Source organism: Vigna unguiculata, chromosome 4 (genome assembly GCF_004118075.2).
Source record: "Vigna unguiculata cultivar IT97K-499-35 chromosome 4, ASM411807v1, whole genome shotgun sequence".
In the NCBI taxonomy this organism is placed as follows: domain Eukaryota; kingdom Viridiplantae; phylum Streptophyta; class Magnoliopsida; order Fabales; family Fabaceae; genus Vigna; species Vigna unguiculata.
Window position 1 is genome coordinate 3906183 of NC_040282.1, and position 19032 is coordinate 3925214.

At 32.9% G+C, this 19032-nt stretch overlaps 2 protein-coding genes across 5 annotated transcripts; both read right to left on the bottom strand.

Moving 5' to 3' along the window:
• Positions 1-322: 322 nt before the first annotated feature.
• LOC114182041 lies at positions 323-4473 on the bottom strand. The gene is made up of 4 exons (XM_028068784.1): positions 1535-4473; positions 1231-1335; positions 919-1093; positions 323-850 (listed from the first exon to the last, which is right to left on the bottom strand). Exons 1-4 carry the CDS (start codon positions 4471-4473, stop codon positions 647-649), a joined length of 3423 nt encoding a protein of 1140 aa, XP_027924585.1. The 3' UTR covers positions 323-646.
• Positions 4474-9570: 5097 nt separating this feature from the next.
• LOC114182118 lies at positions 9571-16925 on the bottom strand. Of its 4 annotated transcripts, none has more exons than XM_028068895.1 (8): positions 16765-16925; positions 16446-16616; positions 14581-14700; positions 14426-14469; positions 10906-13821; positions 10510-10614; positions 10199-10373; positions 9571-10130 (listed from the first exon to the last, which is right to left on the bottom strand). In XM_028068895.1, the coding sequence occupies exons 2-8, from the start codon at positions 16446-16448 to the stop codon at positions 9927-9929; spliced, it is 3567 nt and encodes a 1188-aa protein (XP_027924696.1). In that variant the 5' UTR covers positions 16449-16616; positions 16765-16925; the 3' UTR covers positions 9571-9926. The 4 variants fall into 4 exon arrangements, with proteins under 4 accessions (XP_027924696.1, XP_027924695.1, XP_027924697.1 ...); XM_028068894.1 differs by having other exon boundaries at positions 16729-16925; XM_028068896.1 differs by lacking the exon at positions 16446-16616.
• Positions 16926-19032: the final 2107 nt, after the last annotated feature.

Here is a 19032-nt window from a genome sequence, read left to right on the forward strand (position 1 = left end):
TTACATAATAATATATGAAAAATTTACACTATCAATACATTACAATTAAATTTATTTACTAGGTACATAGCAGCACAATATAACTTGTTAAAAGCAATAACAAAATACTCAAATTAGAAAGCCGACAAACTTAAAGACAGTTTCATTTCAATTTTTTTTTTTCAGTTAAAGTGAATTTATTATTTTATATTATTTTAATAATTACTTGACAATTTATCACTTTTAGAATAGAATACTAGCATAGAAAATTTATAACAAATCCATAAATTGTTAGAATTTATTATTGAAGTATTAAAACTGCTAAACTATATTATATTTCTATTTAATCATAGTATTGTTTGCGGCATAACTCAACGATACAGAGTACTGCAAACATCTCTCACATAATCGATACAACTGTTTCTTGCACTCTTTGACAAGAACCACAATCGAAAGTAAGGAGACAAAAATGGTACTGCACAAACCTATGTATGTACAAACGAACTTATGTTGAGGAACAAGGACATAGAAGACTCATGCAACACCATCAGCAATACTCAGATCCTATTTGAAGTAATATCCTATGAGATGAATGTAGCCAAAATCATTTGTAAGTTGTAACTAGCTGGTCTACTACTCATGATTATTTTTGGAGAAAACTGAGATGTCAATACCGTCTCCTAGACAAGAAAAACTCATAATCAGGATGTCTGTTAGTACATGATAGCTTCCCCTTGTTGACCACAGCTCTTGCCATCAGAGATGCTGTTTCCTCAAGTGTCTTCAAACGTTCTCTCAGGACTAAAGAAGGGTCTAAGCCCACCATTTGTGCTGCTTCTGCAGAGTGCTTCAGCTTGAACCAGCACTCTCCCTGTTCATATCACACATCAAGCTCTGATTTTGAATGCATGGAAGAATAAGATGGAAAATAATTCATACCAGGACATTGTAGCTTTGAAGACCGACAGCTGGAGATACTATGGAAGAAGCTGATGGTGGCAAATCTGAAGCTGTTCTTCTACGAACCAAATGTCCAAGTGAATGGTAAGTCAAAAAAGATGCACGAAAGTTGCCATCCGGTATGCGGTAAATAGGATACCATGCAACTGAGAACCTGCAAATGAGGTGTTCTTAGTGCTACCATTTCAAACATCACTTCAAATTAAGTCAAGAAAAAAAAAACTTGGGGTTATCTGATATGGAAGATGCAATCACATTTTCTTCAATATAGTTGACATGAGGATCACTTACCAAGAGCATGGGTGAAGATCTCGCAGCTTTATTGAATCCAGTTTTGTTGGGTCCCCATATGTTGAAGATTGGATTGGCATATTTCCTCTAACCAGTTCTTGTATTCTGAAAGAAGATCGAAATCAAATTAAAAATGCAACAGAGAGAGAAGATCAAAGTCTATTGTGATATTATTAAAATTAGTCAGTATAATATAATCTGTCAAGGAACACACGAAATGCCAGGGATCATCTATTTCAGAAAACATAAGACAGATAGGTAGACTGAAAACCCTTATGTCTGATGACAAAGGAAAAAATCTTACTTCTCATAAAGAGGCTGTCTTTGTTGAGGTTGTTCAAATTCAAAATATTCAAAAAGAAGTTCTAAATCACCAGAGCACATTGAGTTGATACACGGAATAGATCCATTACTGATAGAAGCATTCTCCTTTGGTGTTTCAATGCTTGCATCCTGATCACGAGGCTGAGGAAAGAGAACAGAAAATATTGAATGTTCAGTGGCAGTAGATGAGTTTTCTGAAGTATCAAACATTTGACATGCCTCTGAAACCTCACAATCTGAAAGCTTGTCACTGCTATATACACATTGATTTTCATGGTTCTTAAACAGCTGAACTGCTGATAAAGAAGGGACAAAATACGCGCGGAATGGAAAATCACCATCACCAACTTGTCTCTTTGGATTCTCATGATCCAGAGCACTTATCTCTAATCCATAGCTACCATGTTTCTCATACCACTGCCACAGGCATCCCAAAGACAGGTTAGGAATCTCGTGTCTGCACAGTGAGACACCACCAGCATGGTTGCGTGAGCAGGTTGAACAACTGAATGAATCAACTGAACTACAAATCACAGGACTACCATAATGAAGTAGTCTTTCAAACTCTGCAACTGGGCCACCTGTAGCCACATGCACCGCTTCACAAGCTAGTTGTGCCCTACATGCATCATTCACAGCTTGGAATATTCTGTAAGAATCCTTTTCTAACATTTCTTGTTTTATACTTTCGTTAAACATGTGATTAGAAACTTCTTGCTTGACCCTGTGCTGTGTCAATGTAAATGCAACCTGGTCACCCAATTTTTGGTTCTCACCCTCACCTACAATGGACACATTGTTGTAAATCTCGCCATTTGATGTTCTGCTTGCATTTAGTGAAGAATCCTTACTTTCAGAAGAGGCCACTTCTGGTTCAACACTGCTTTCACGGTTAATATTGTTCATAGAGGATGCATCAGAATAATCTGGTGGTGAAATATTAGATTCTGATTTTTCAAACCCTGTATCTTTTTTCCCAACTGGTATCCATTTCCAGAGGGTGGTTCCAGAGTACTGGTTTTGTGCATTGTAGTCTGCAGAAGAAACTTCTTTCTCTGTTTGACCAACCTCATCACCTTCAAGATTGCAAGAATCTGGAGACAGCTCCACAGACATATTTGATTGATTCACATTCTCACTTGGCATTACTAATGAGCTATCCTCACTATCTATACTTTCCTTGTTTGTGTTTGCAACAGTATGGCAGGCACTATTTTTTGGATCTGACTCTTCCAGATGAAATTCTGCACTGTGAATTTTTTCAGATGTTACATGTTCAACCCCATTGGTCTTGACCCCGTCCATCAAGCAGTGAACATCAGAATTATATCCAGAGTCATTCTTCAGTCCATGCTGATCAATTTCCTGAGTTGAGATATGCAACACATCATTCTGTTCAGCACCAACCTTCCCATGATCATTTGACAAAGACCTGTTAAATTGCAAAGTCTTCCTGGAATAATTGCTCTGTCCCTTTTTTGATACCAAGTCCATTTTAACTTTAGATTTCTTACCAATTTTACTTTTCATTTGTTTCTTATCCTCAGTTTTTGATACACAGTTCACACCAACAGGATTACATTCTTTGATAACCGATGGATCCTTTTCCACAGTAGAAGCAAGTTGTGACAATGTAGTGTTTACTTTCTTTAAATCACCGCCACATTCATCAGAACTATTCTTCTGAACTTTTTGCCACACAGAATGACTGTTTTCCTTCCCTTTTCGACCGTGCAACATTCCAACACCCCCATATTTGTTTAAACCTGAACTGTTCGACATAGCTCTCTTCTGCTTAACTCTCTTATCATTACTGATGCAACTTTTACCACTGTTCATAATCCCATCAATATGTTCACTGTTATTGTGAATACCATTCGTCAAGTTTTGACAAAAATAATATCCGTCTCCAGAATCTGAAGTGGTTGTGCAATTTGACTTGTTGGACTGTTTTCCTATATCATCTGTGTTTATACTTCCATCACTTCTGGAACCAACTGAAACCGAATCTAGCACTAAAGAGTCTTGTATATCATTAAAACTGCATGGCTGAGCATGCTGAATGTTCTTAATTTCTCTATCAATGACTTGCTCAGAACCCCTACCTTTGAGCCGATTCTTGGATTCAAATGTGACACATTCTCCTGCAGAACTTTGAATAATATCTGCAGAATCTTTTGACATTGCTTCCTGATCAAGATAAGAGTTACTATTGTTAGGTGCTTCCATAACTTTGATATTCTCATTCATCTCAATTCTGTCACAATCAGATTTTATCAATCTATCATCAGAAGTTAAAAACTCTGCCACGCCCTCCTTATCCCCAACATTGCTGCTGCAGGTTTCAGAAGTCAAACTTGGACATACAAATTCCTCAGTAAGAACATCACGTTCGGTAGAGCCACTGTCACTTGACTTCTTCTTACTCCTCCTAAATTTCTTTCTGGCACGTTTTCTTGAGTTTTTCTTCAAAGACTTATCGTCTTCCTTGGAATTACTTGCGTAGTTATCAGAGGAATTAACTTCTGCAGAAGTATCTGGGAACAAACCGGGGCTGCATACCAATGAGCTTTGAGAACTGGAATTGTTAGGGAGTTCGTTGAGGTTAGAAGCTCTTGTAGCAATCTTGTTTTGACATCGACGATGCACATTTGAAGTAGTAAAGGCTTTTTTTGTGCATGGTTTAGCTGAATAAGCATAAGAAGGAAGAGGCACTCTAGGGCCCTTGCATTGATCGATCTTCAACCTATTAAGCGGAGGAGAGACAAGGAGTTGCACACCATCCATATTTACACCAGCAGCTAAGTTAATGTAACTGAGACACTGCCCTGGTAGGGCAACAATTCTCCAGGTTCCATCAGGCTCAAAGTTGAACGAAATGATGGCACACCTGATCAATGATTGGAACAACTTAACCATCAATCACTTCCAAGAAAGTGCCTTTGGAACACAAAAGTACATGATAACAAATAAGGTGAAATATGATTTTAGTTCCTAAACTTAAACGTAAAATTAGAATCCGTTCATATTCAAACTTTGATACATTTGAGTTCTTAAACTTTAAATGAATGAAAATAGTTTATTTTAATCATGTTAAAATTTATTGACATGTTAAACACTCATGTTGACGTTTGCTGTTTACAATGTTGATACGCTTCAGATCAAATAGTCTGGAATACCATTTAACAAACCTAAAAAAATTAATGTTATTAGATAAAAAATATATCAAAATTTGGAACGCAAAGGAACTCCAAGTTAAGGTCCAAGTTTAGCGACTATTTTATCAGGAATGTATCAATAGTGTAAAGAGATCAAACACCAATCTGAGTGTTTGATATGTCAGAAAAATTTAACATAACTGGATTTAAGAAACTATTTTCATTGATTTTTAAAGTTTAAAGATTAAGATATATCAAAATTTGGGAAACAGATGAATTCCAATCCAACGTTCATATTTAGACTAAAAACATATTTAATCTTAAAAATATTTTACCTACTATAAGAGTTAATCCTTGAAAGAGAAGATTCTTGACAACCCTGAATGAAAGGATTACATTTAAAGAGGAAACAAAATAGACGTAAGGATCAACTGCCTCGTCAAACTCAACTAAAAAATGATGGAAAAATAGGGCTGAAATTTATTTTCACCTCTAAATATGTGAATTTATGTTGTTGATATATTGTTGATACGGAATCCTTTCTTGCTTCTGAAACTTTTGGACTATCATTACCTATCTCTTGAGGGGCACAATGCATCTTCCTCGCCTGTGCATATTAGAATCACAGGCCAAAAATAAAAGGGAAACAATGAGAAGAAAGAAATTGCAATTTTCAAAAAGGTATAACTCTAGATAATTGATGCTTAAATATTTCTACTTTTTGCATTATGAACGTGTAATAGCGAAAGAAACAGAGACAAAAAATGGCAATATTTGAATTGCTAACCTTGTTTTCGCAATATTTGAATGCACCTTCTTGATTCTAACATAATAACAGACGGCATCAAAACCCAAGAAATTGAACTTGTAGCTGATCCAATCTCTGCAAGCACATTCAATTAAACACAAAAGACAACGAAGGCTTTGTTCCCTCTAGCTGGTGATAGATATTCTATAGGACATGCATGCAAACTTGAAACTCCTCCACTTTTCCTGGTTTTCATGAACAAATGAAGTTGACGTCTACAGAGAACTATTCAAAATTAAAAAAAAAAAAAAATGAACAAAGAATGCAATTCCACACACACAATAGATATGTGCAGGAAAGGAGAAACCTCAACTTGGGTTTCTCCAAATTAAAACCAGGAAACGATTAAATTAACCCAAAGGGAGTTGAGTTTTATCTACCAGTCAAAACAAAGATTACCCTTTTCTAATTTAACCAAAACCTCACTAAAGCCTATACAAAGCCAATCTCAATAACTCAAAACTGCATAAATAAGAAAACCAAGAGGAACAAACAAAAAACAAAGAAAATCAAAGCTTGAAAGCATGGCTTATTTGAACCATCCACACAAAATCTACAAGTAAAATTTTACTGAACCACAAATCCCCTACCTAAAATATCAAAAACAAAGACTACCGCATCCTTTGCCATCAAACTCGCCCTCATATTTAGGCCAAAGTTTCAGATTATAGATACGCACAACAACACCCAAATTAGTCAAACATTTTCCAAAATTAGATTCCTTAAAGCGATTCAAATTGACCTTAGATTATATTCTTATAGACAACGTTGTTGTTGACTCATATGATGATATATTAGATAACTAAGTATAGTCCACATGTATTGCATTTAATGGTATACTACCATAAGTTGATCTAAGTACTTGGACACAATTTGATGCCTTACATAATCATACTTTTCAACATGACTTCATGTATGTTTTGAGACAAACTCCTATAGTCTTTTTTTTTTTTTAAGGTGACATCGAAGGTAAGCGTCTATAATATGAAAATTATTATTTTGATGAAATATGTTTTTATTTTTATTGACAAACAAGTCTCTCTAGATAAACATTCTCTATATTTAAATTTTTTGTGTTTTACAATGTGCATTACATGCACTATTTATATGTCCTTTAACTTCCCTTCAACCACATACATTAAATATAACTGCTACCAAATCACAATAAATAGATCTACCCAACTACTACCAAAATATTATTAATGAACTCCTAGTCTTAAAGCATTTTCTCAACTACCCACATTTAAGTTTATCCAACAATATGATTATATGTAAAGTTATGTTATTGTTTGTATAATAATAACCGTACAAGTCTCTTATATACTACTTTGAAGCAATATCTTTATGTTACAAGGAGTAGTTTCCAAAAATGCATAAATTTTGGCATATACAACTTGGTCATGACACATAAACAAGATACACATTTGTCACATGTATTTCCTAAGTATATCACTTTATCTATCTATATGTCTTAAGAGACTTTTCTTTATGTAGAATTACTTGTACGTTCTTCACATTTCAACGATAATAAGCAAAAAACTTCGAAATGTTGAATACGTTCTTTGAATGTCTTACAACTTGATAATTCATTACACCTCCCAGACATTAATCTCTTGCTCACAAGCCTCTACAAGATGCACTAACATTTTACTTTTTTTCTTTAACATTTTTTTTTTATGTAAAACTAATATAAAAGGTTGCAAGCTTGAGAAAAGATAATGGTAATTTCATTTATCAAAGCAAGATTCGTGTGAATGACCAAAATTTGGGAGAGCACATCTACTTTTAGAAATAACCATGAGTTATTTTCCCACTCAAATCCCAATAACATAAATACTATAGAGATAATCAATATTGTGGACATTATGTCAATAATCTCAAGTAAAGTAACCTTTACATAGGTTTACATAGGTTTGTAAAGTAACATTAAATGTATTAATTAATTTCTCTGAATTCAACTGTGTCTAGCCCTTAAGATCTCAGCAAAACTATTTCAGCGAATATATATAAATATATTTACATTTTTAGTACATTAAAATATATATAAATTTATTATTTTTATGATTAATTAATTAAAAATAAAAATTATACAATTTAATATATCTATATCTCTCTCTCTCTCTCTCTCTCTCTCTCTATATATATATATATATATATATATATATATAATTTTGTAAAAATAATATTAAAAAAATTATTTAAAAAAAATTAGTTGGAATAAAATGAATTTATTTGTTTATTTGTTTTACTATATAAATAAATACATTTTTTTAAAATAATATTGAAAAGATTATGTAGCTATTATTTAAAAAAATATTTAATCATTTTTTTATAAAATAAATTAATAAATTGTTTGTTATTTGTTAAAGACTAATTTTTTTTTAAATAAAAGATGGGATCAAAAAGTGTATAATAGATAAAAATAAAGGGAAGTATCATTTTCAAAATTCAGGGTGTAGGTAGAAATTGTGGAATGAAAGAAACAAAAGCAGAAAAAAATGAATTTATTGGTACAGTACAAGGAGCCCAAAAGAGTATGTAAATATACCCTACTTCTTTTATTTGAATATAAGTATTCTTTAAAATATTATATGTTAAAACTATTTATTACTTTTAAAATATTTGCATATTATTATTTGATTGGATTTCAATATAGCAAAAAAAAAAATAGTCGAGCATGATTTTTGTATTTGAATTTCATTACTATCATTTTATGAAAGTCATAATTTTTAAAAAAAATCTAATCTCCTGCTATTTTATTTGCACAATTTTAACATACGTAATAACTTCACATCCAATGTTTGATAGAAGTATCATCCTGATATTGCAAGATATTGCAGTAGAATGCGACCTGAAAATGATTTTATTGATATGATAATACAATAAAATGATTAATTTTTTATTAATTTTTAGATATTAATTTAATATGGACTAAAACTACATACAAAAGGATAAAAAACACAACCAAAAATGAATTCATATTGATATAAACAAGATATTTGACATTACTTTTATCCAAAAATCTTAAGACAATGATGTTATAAGCATTTATCCTTATATAATATTTAACTTTGTTTATTTTATGTAATGTAGGACTTTAACTCACACTTGAACTATTTCCAACACGAAAATCTCATCGACGAGTTATATATTTTTAGGAAACCCAACGTCAAATTGGTTTGTGATAGTTCTTTCATAGTTCGATGCAGTGCAGTATATTTGTATTGATTCGAACAATTATGAGTTCTTTAATTTTTTCTATTCTTTGTATTTGTACAAGGTTGGGTTGAGTCTGTACACAAGATTAATCTACAACATAATGAGATGAAGCAAAGTCTACATATAATGACTCACACCTTTAAGGTGAATATGTATAAAAGACTTGTGGGGTATATATATGTCTAAATAAATATGCACCGTTTCAAATATCTGAAGAATACGATGGTGTGGAACATGTTGGGTTTGACGGTGAACATTATAGATGTGTTAAGGAGGACACATGATTTACACGTGCTTGTGCATTAGCCAAATATGACCCTGGTGTTATCCCTTTCAACTATGGTTGCACTAAAAAAGGTGGATTTAGGTATAGATTTTATTTGGAAGGTTGATGATGTATAGCTATAAAATATGTACAATTAATACACTAATAATTAAAAAAAGAAGAAGACCATTGGGTATTTGAAAATTCCAGTATAATTAATAATGTACAAATATTCTTAAGTGTATATAAAAGATAGTACAATTTCAAAAAAAAAAAAAAAACAATACAAGCTTGAATTTAAAAAACTTGTAAAAAAATCGAAAAAACATAAATGCTACGTTTTTTTTTTGCTAATAATATAGCTTCAATGAACATAATATACGAGCCAGGAAAAAGGTTAAATTGTATTAAGAAATGTTTAAAAGGAAATAAGATAATAGTTGAGAATTTTGTGAGGATAATACATGTTGATCAAAATACTTAAAATTTATTACAAAAAAGATGCAGAGTGGATTAAAATGATAAATAATTAATACAATAAACGTAATACTGTATGGAAGCAAATATGGAAGAGAAATCACTAATTTGAAGCTATGAAAAACAAGAATCATGAACTGAACTATGGGGAAGAAAAATACAGAGTAACTGCAAACATCTCTCACAATCGATACAACTGTTTCTTGAACTCGATAACAAGAAGCAAAATCGAAAGCGAGGAGACAAAAATGGTACTGCACAAAGCTATGTATGTACAAGCGAACTTATGCTGAGGAACCAGGACATAGAAGACTCATGCAACACCATTATCAATACTGATATCCTAATTGAAGCAATACCTATGAGATGAATAAAGCCAAAATCATTTGTAAGTTGTAACTAGCTGGTCTACTACTCATGATTATTTTTGGAGAAAACTGAGATGTCAATACCGTCTCCTAGACAAGAAAAACTCATAATCAGGATGTCTGTTAGTACATGATAGCTTCCCCTTGTTGACCACAGCTCTTGCCATCAGAGATGCTGTTTCCTCAAGTGTCTTCAAACGTTCTCTCAGGACTAAAGAAGGGTCTAAGCCCATCATCTGTGGTGCTTCAGCAGAGTGCTTCAGCTTGAACCAGCATTCTCCCTGTTAGTATCACACATCAAGCTCTGATTTTGAACGCATGGAAGAATAAGATGGAAGATAATCCATACCTGGACATTGTAGCTTTGAAGACCCACAGGTGGACATACTATGGAAGAAGCTGATGGTGACAAATCTGAAGCTGTTCTTCTACGAACCAAATGTCCAAGTGAATGGTAAGTCAAAAAAGATGCACGAAAGTTGCCATCCGGTATGCGGTAAATAGGATACCATGCAACTGAGAACCTGCAAATGAGGTGGCCTTAGTGCTACCATTTCAAATATCACTTCAAATTAAGTCAAGAAAAAAACACTTGGGGTCATCTGATAAGGAAGATGCAATCACATTTTCTTTAATATAGTTGACATGAGGATCACTTACCAAGAACATGGGTGAAGATCTCGCAGCTTTATTGAATCCAGTTTTGTTGGGTCCCCATATGTTGAAGAATGGATTGGCATATTTCCTCTAACCAGTTCTTGTATTCTGAAAGAAGATCAAAATCAAATTAAGCAACTGTTGAACCAACAAACCTGCTTCTTATAGCAGCCAAACATCTACTACTCTATGGACAAGAAAAAGATGAAAAACTCCTGTTCCTAATTCCTACACGGTATAGTGCCATAAATTTTGTTGATGATCTTATTAAAATTACTCAGCATAATATAATCTGTACGGGAACGAAAAAAATGAGAAGGACCATATATTCCAGTAAACTTAAGACAGATAGATACGCTGAAAACCATTATGTTCTGATGATAAAGGAGAAAATCTTACTTCTCATAAAGAGGCTGCCTTTGTTGAGGTTGCTCAAATTCAAAATATTCAAAAAGAAGTTCTAAATCAACAGAGCACATTGAGTTGATAGACGGAATAGATCTATTAGTGATAGAATCCGTCTCATTTGGTGTTTCAATGCTTGCATCTTGATTACGAGGCCGAGGAAAGAGAACAGAAAATATTGAATGTTGACTGGCACTAGATGAGTTTTCTGAAATATCAATCATTTGACATGCATCGGAAACCTCACAATTTGAAAGCTTGTCACTGCTATTTACACATTGATTTTCATGGTTCTTAAACAGCTGAACTGCTGATAAAGAAGGGACAAAATACGCGCGGAATGGAAAATCAACAACACCTTCTTGTCTCTTTGGATTCTCATGATCCAGAGCACTTATCTCTAATCCATAGCTCCCATGTTTCTCATACCACTGCCACAGGCATCCCAAAGATAGGTTAGGGATCTCGTGTCTGCACAGGGAGACACCACCAGCATGGTTCCGTGAGCAGGTTGAACAACTGACTGAATCAACTGATCTACAAATCACAGGACTACCAAAATGAAGTAGTCTTTCAAACTCTGCAACTGGACCACCGGTAGCCATGTGCACCACTTCACAAGCTAGTTGTGCCCTACATGCATCGTTCACAGCTTGGGATATTCTGAAAGAATACTTTTCTAACATTTCTTGCTTTTTGCTTTCATTAAACATGTGATCAGAAACTTCTTGCTTGCCCCTATGCCTTGTCAATGTAAATGCAACCTGCCCACCCAATTTTTGGTTCTCACCCTCACCTAGACAAGACACATTGTTGTAAATCTCGCCATTTGATGTTCTGCTTGCATTTAGTAAAGAATCCTTACTTTCAAAAGAGGCCACTTCTGGTTCAACACTGCTTTCATGGTTAAAATTGGTCCTAGAGGATGCATCAGAATAATCTGGTGGAGAAATATTAGATTCTGATTTTTCAAACCCTGTATCTTTTTTGCCAACTGGTATCCATTTCCAGAGGGTGGTTCCAGAGCACTGGTTTTGTGCATTGTAGTCTGCAGAAGAAACTTCTTTCTCTGTTTGACCAACCTCATCCCCTTCAAGATTGCAAGAAGCTGGAGACAGCTCCACAGACATATTTGATTGATTGACAATCTCACCTGGCATTACTAATAAGCTATCCTCACTATCTATACTTTCCTTGTTTGTGTTTGCAACAGTATGGCAGGCACTATTTTGTGGATCTAACTCCTCCAGATGAAATTCTGCAGTGTGAATTTTTTCAGATGTTACCTGTTCAACCCCATTGGTCTGGACCCCGTCCATCAAGCAGTGAACATCAGAATTAAATCCAGAGTCATTGTTCAGTCCATGCTGATCAATTTCCTGAGTTGAGATATGCAACATATCATTCTGTTCAGCACCAACCTTCCCATGATCATTTGACAAAGACCTGTTAAGATGCAAACTCTTCCTGGAATAATTGCTCTGTCCCCTTTTTGATACTGAGTCCAATTTAACTTTAGATTTCTTACCATTTTTGATTTTCGTTTGTTTCTTATCCTCAGTTTTTGATACACAGTTCACACCAACGGAATTACATTCTTTGATAACCGAGGGATCCTTTTCCACAATAGAAGCAATTTGTGAAAAAGTAGTGTTTACTTTCTTCAAATCACCGCCACATTCATCAGAACTATTCTTCTGAACCTTTTGCCATACAGAATGACTGTTTTCCTTCCCTTTTCGACTGTGCGAAATTCCAACACCCCCAAATTTGTTTAAACCTGAACTGTTCGACATAGTTCTCTTTTGCTTAACTCTCTTATCATTACTGATGCAATTTTGACCAGTGTGCATAATCCCCTCAGTATGTTCACTGTTATTGTAAATGCCATTCAACAAGTTTTGACAAAAGAAATATCCGTCTCCAGAATCTGAAGTGGTTGTACAATTTGACTTGTTGGACTGTTTTGCTATATCATTTGTATTTATACCTCCATGACTTCTGGAACCAACTGAAACTGAATCTAGCACTAAAGAGTCTTGTATATCATTAAAACTGCATGGCTGAACATGCTGGATGTTCTTTATTTCTCTATCAATGACCACTGCCTCAGGGCCCCTTCCTTTGAGCTGATTCTTGCATTCAAATGTGGCACATTCTCCAGCAGAACTTGGAATAATAGGTGCAGAATCTTTTGACATCGCTTCCTGATCAAGATAAGAGTTACTATTGTTAGGTGCTTCCATAACTATGACGTTGTCATTCATCTCATTTCTGTCACAATCAGATTTTATTAATCTATCATCAGAAGTTAAAAATTCTTCCACGACCTCCTTATCCCCAACATTGCTGCTGCAGGTTTCAGAAGTCAAACTTGGACAGACAAATTCCTCAGGAAGAACTTCAAGTTCAGTAGACCTGTCACTTGGCTTCTTCTTACTCCGTTTAAATTTCTTTTTTGCATGTTTTTTTGAGTTTTTCTTCAAAGTCTTGTCGGCTTCCTTAGAATTACTTGCATACTTATCAGATGAATTAACTTCAGCCGAACTATCAGGGAACAAACCAGGGCTGCTTACTAATGAGGTTTGAGAACTCGAATTGTTAGGGAGTTCGCTGAGTCGGAGTTTAGAAGCTCTGCTAGCAATCTTGTTTTGACATCGACGATGCACATTTGAGGTAGTAAAGCTTTTTCTTGTACATGATTTAGTTGAATAAGCATAGGAAGGACGAGGCACTCTAGGGCCCTTACATTGATCAATCTTCAACCTATTAAGTGGAGGAGAGACAAGGAGTTGCACACCATCCATATTTACACCAGCAGCTAAGTTAATGTAATTGAGACATTGCCCTGGTAGGGCAACAATTCTCCAAGTTCCATCAGGCTCAAAGTTGAATGAAATGATGGCACACCTGATCAATGATTGGAAGAACTTAACCATGAATCACTTCCAAGAAAGTGCCTTTGGAACACAAAAATACATAATAAAAAATAAAAGAGTAAGGAGCTATACAACAATGGTAAAACTTTTTGAAAATGGAGTCATGTAGCCATTACTAGCCTTCAACTTTGTGAAGAAATTAAAAAAATGTAATAGTCATCTAGGGAACAATTTTTTTCCAAACCCATTTTGTCTGTTGACAATATAAAAACATTGGGTAATTCAAGAATAATGCAAAAATCAAGGATCACAGCAAGATGTACAATAAAGGGAGCAACTCCTTTACATGAAGGCCAGACAAATGACATCATTATGACAATGCCAACATGGACTCAGGTTCCTTTACACCATGCATAGAATCAATACAATACCAACTTCTGGTATAAGCCATATAATCATTCTATAAATAATATATTTCAAAGGAATATCATAGAAGGCCAGGAGTACATTTTATATTAACAGGTCAACAACGTCAATCAGAGAAAATCAAAGATATACGTAAATTAACCACAAAATCATATTACCATAAGAACAAAAGATAATGAAAGCAATGCTAGTCATAAAAAATATTTTACCTACTATCTGAGTTAATCCTTGAAAGAGAAGATTCTTGACTACCCTGAATAAAAGAATTACATTTAAAGAGAAAACAAAATAGACGTAAGGATCAACTGCGTTGCCAAACTCAACTAAAAAATGATGGAAAAATAGGGCTGAAATTTAGTGTCACCTCTAAAGATGTGAATTTATGTTGTTGTTGATATATTGTTGATACTGAATCCTTTCTTGCTTCTGAAACTTTTGGACTATCATTACCTATCTCTTGAGGGGCACAATGCATCTTCCTCGCCTGTCCATATTAGAATCATTGGCCAACAAGAAAAGGGAAACAATGAGAAGAAATAAATTACAATTTTCAAAACAAAGATAAACAAGGTATTACTCTAGATAATTGATGTTTAAATACTTCTACTCTTTACATTATCAACTTGTATGATTCTCAATAAACTGAAAATCATCTAGAGATCAGTTTCAGTTACAAAAACAGATCACGGTAACTTAAGAAACTTGCAAGCTAAAATAAGAACATGAGGAAATTAGTGAAAGAAACACAGCAATGATAATTCCAACACAGCACAACAATTTAAAAACAGTGACCGGCGTGACTAATAAAATCAGCAGCCACATTGCTGAAATACAATAAATTAACCCCACTCTTTTAATCCAAAGAAAAAATGGCACATAGAAATGGGACTTCTATCCAAGAAAAGATGCAATGATAATATTGATATCAAAATGGCCGAAATAGGACAGGAGTTATCAGCAATACAATGGCTAGAAAACAGAAATTCGACGCGACAAGTTAAAACTTATGACACCCTGAAGGATTATAAATTAATAGAACTGTTCTGGACTAATAACATCAGCAGCCACATTGCTGAAATACAATAAATTAACCCTACTCTTTTAATCTGAAGAAAAAATGGCCACATAGAAATGGGACTTCTATCCAAGAAAAGATGCAATGATAATATTGATATCAAAATGGCCGAAATAGGACAGGAGTTATCAGCAATACAATGGCTTGGAAACAGAAATTCGATGCGACAAATTAAAACTTGTGACACACTGAAGGATAATAAATTAATAGAACTGTCCTGGACTAAGCCAGAGTCCAAGTGGCATGCCAAACATACAAATAAGCCAATATAGAAAATAATTAACTTCTGTCAACAAATTTGATTGGAAAATTCCATGTCAAACAAGAAAATTCTTAACCTTGTTTTCGCAATATTTGAATGCACCTTCTTGATTCTAACATAATAATAGACAGCATCTAAACTCAACAAATTGAACTTGTAGCTGATCCAAATGCAAGCACATTCAATTAAACAAAAAAGACTGCCTTTGTTCCCCCTAGCTGCTGATAGCCTTTGGTTCATATACTATAGGACATGCATGCAAACTCGAAACCCCTCCACTTTTCCTGGTTTTCATGAACAAAATGAAGTTGACTACAGAGAACTATTCAAAATTAAAAAAACGAACAAAGAATGCAATTCCACACACACAATAGATATGTGCAGGAAAGGAGAAACCTCAACTTGGGTTTTTCCAAATTAAAACCAGGAAACGATTAAATTAACCCAAAGAGAGTTGAGTTTTATCTACCAGTAAAAACAAAGATTACCCTCTTCTAATTTAACCAAAGCCTCACTAAAGCCTATACAAAGCCCACCTCAATTACTCAAAACTACATAAATAAGAAAAACAAGAGGAACAAAGAAAAGAAAGAAAACCAAATATCATAGATACGCACAAGAACACCCAAATTAGTATAGATTCCACCCACCCCATAAGCCCGATCATCTATCCCCACATAAAAAAAATCAATTTTTTATTCAAAGAACCAAAGAACCGAGCATAAAGAATCCCACCCCAACATCACTCCCAATTTCAAAACCCAAAATTTTCAAACAATCTAATCACCCACACTCAAAGCTCAAACAGGGTCCTTCTCAAAAGCATAAAAAAAATAAAAAGAACCCAGACAGAAACATAGTAAAAGGTAAAGAAACGATAATCGGAACAAACCATGCTACAAGTTCCAAAGGGCCGGAACTGAATGGCTCTCTTCCAAGCCTCAACGGCTCTCTTTTTTCTCAAGTAATCACCCGTTTTGTCTTTTGGGTTGAAAAGCTCTCTCCCACTTTATCCCTCTCTCTCGCTTGTCACTTTCCGCAGAGAGAAAGCGACTTCGGTTTTCTTTTGAGAGTACAAAAACACACACAAAGAACACTGAGGTAGTTCAGTGACCACAAACATATACACACACAGAACAGACAGACAAGCTCTTGAAGAAAAAATGTGAACTCACAAAAGAAAAATGATTTTGATTTGACTGGAAACTCACATCATCAGGGGACAATATCGTCACATAAATGCCCTTTTCTAATCGTTTTGGCAAACAAGGAAATTCATTTTCTCTCTGTGGGGTTTTTCTTTGTCAATTTCGAAGCTCTACACCAATGTGACTAAATTCATCACTGGTTGGTGTTGGTGTTGGTGTTGCCCTTTTGGAACACGTGCCACCAATAAACAAAATAAAAACAAAAATTAGCTAGCCAAGCGTGAAGCATGCAGCACTCTGAAAGAACACAAATCTTTTTTTCTGAGAAACCACAATACACTCTGAACCAGCCCATACAGTTTCTAAAATACAAAAAACGGAAACAAAATTGAAATAATTTATGTTAAAATTATATAAGAAATAAGAAAAGTTTTTGTATACAAGCTAATTTTAATTTATAGAAAAATTAATTTCATTATTCTTGTTTAGATGTGTTTATTGGTATATATTTTAAAAGCCGACATTTTAGAAAAACAGAAAACAACTTTTTAATTTAAAAAAAATTGCTAAAAAAATAACTAGAATATACATTTGCAAACAATTTAAAGTTATTTATTATAAATAAAAGTCAGCCATTTCATTATGTTTTTCGATTTAATTATAATATAAAAATTGCTACATCACAGGAAAAATTAATTAGCATTTATGCTACCCAATAAAATTAATTAATATAATTTAATTTTTTTAATCGCATTTAAAATATACTGTCTCTTTAAAGTTCCATCATTAAGGCACAACATAAAAAAATATATATATAATGAAGGCATTGAAAAATAAAAGACTTAAATTTAAGTCATCTTGATATTGTTACTTAAAAATCAAGGACACTCTTTTATGTGTAGTTTTTATAACTATTTGTAGTTAATTTTTAGTATTAAATATGAAAATATTAATATAAATAATTAAGATAATAAAAGTCTTTTAACTTAAGATATTTAAATCATTCTATGTGCATAATTTAATTAAATAATTTATTTATTATTTTCTATAAATAACTTAATAATTTAATTTTTATACCATCCGCTATAAATTTTATTTTTAAAATAATAAGGATTTTTATTATAAAATATTATTTAATAAAATTACTTAAAGACTACGTTACAAAAATGTAAAAGTAAACAAATTATTTTAATAGAACAAATATCAAATAAAACTATACTTATAGGACCAAAATTATCTTTAAACAAAAATAAAATATTAGTTAATTGAATATTATTTTTGGATGATAATGTTGCATTAAATAAAAAATAATTTATTTTTTATTTTGATCAATAAAATTTCAAGTGTGTGCACATATTAATGATGTAAAAAATCATATTATTATTATTATTATTATTCAATCATAATTCACAGTTATTGGTAAGTTCTATAAAACTTTTTGCACTAATGTCATATAGAAATAAAAAACGTTTTAAAATTATTAAAATTTATTTATTTACTTTTTAATTAATAGTTATAAACATCATTTTAGGAGAGAGTTTTTTTAAAACAGAGAACCTCTTGTTTAGGTAAACAAAGCAAAAACTTTCATAGTTTGTTTCCTGCTCACAAATATATTTCATTCTTCCCATTCCAAATAGGATATAGATCCAAAGAAAAGGAAACAAGATGAAGATAAGTGTAAAGAAAGAAAAAAAGGTTTCTAATTATATAATTAAAGGAGAAAAATAATGTATTTTTATGTTTATTAGATAGAAGAGATTATATTACATATTTTTACATTCTTTTAATATAAAAAGTTCTTACTTCTTACTATCAAAAAATTATTTTTTTTCTCAATTTTTTTCATCAAAGAAGGGAAATTTTAATTTGGGCATATGGTTCTCTTTCCTTTGTTATGTAGTATGCTGTATGACAAAAATTATTTTTTAACTTTACTTTTCTCTAGGTTTGTTTTTTACTCAACCAAAGGATAACAAGTACATGGTAATATAGAAACTGAGTAATGTTAATTTGCTTCCCTTGGTGTAGATAAAATAGTATTAAAATTAATACTTTGAATAAGTGGAGGTGTTGATTTTATAGATTAGAGTTTTGGAAGTAGTATAATAATATTTTGAGATTTTTTAACTTTGAGTTGAAAGTACTTAGGTGTTAAAGTTGCATTTTATTATAGCATGTTAATTATAGGTATGGGTAACGAACCTAAATTGTGGAACTAGTTGGTTTTTGTATTTCGGAAATTTGTTGAGTTTGGTGAAATGAAATTGATATTTTTGTGTATTTTTGGATATTGAATTGAGTAGTTAAGAGAATTGTGTGATTATGGTT

Bases quoted from the DNA above. Each gene is read 5' to 3' on its own strand.
- LOC114182041 (XM_028068784.1), bottom strand. From the start codon at position 4,473: ATGGTTAAGTTGTTCCAATCATTGATCAGGTGTGCCATCATTTCGTTC. The intron at 1,336-1,534 runs GTAAGATTTTTT...ATCTTCTTTCAG, and splicing joins AGACAGCCTCTTTATGAGAA to AATACAAGAACTGGTTAGAG. The intron at 1,094-1,230 runs GTAAGTGATCCT...CCTCATTTGCAG, and splicing joins GATCTTCACCCATGCTCTTG to GTTCTCAGTTGCATGGTATC.
- LOC114182118 (XM_028068895.1), bottom strand. The intron at 14,470-14,580 runs GTGACACTAAAT...TCTTTTATTCAG, and splicing joins ATAAATTCACATCTTTAGAG to GGTAGTCAAGAATCTTCTCT. The intron at 10,374-10,509 runs GTAAGTGATCCT...CCTCATTTGCAG, and splicing joins GATCTTCACCCATGTTCTTG to GTTCTCAGTTGCATGGTATC.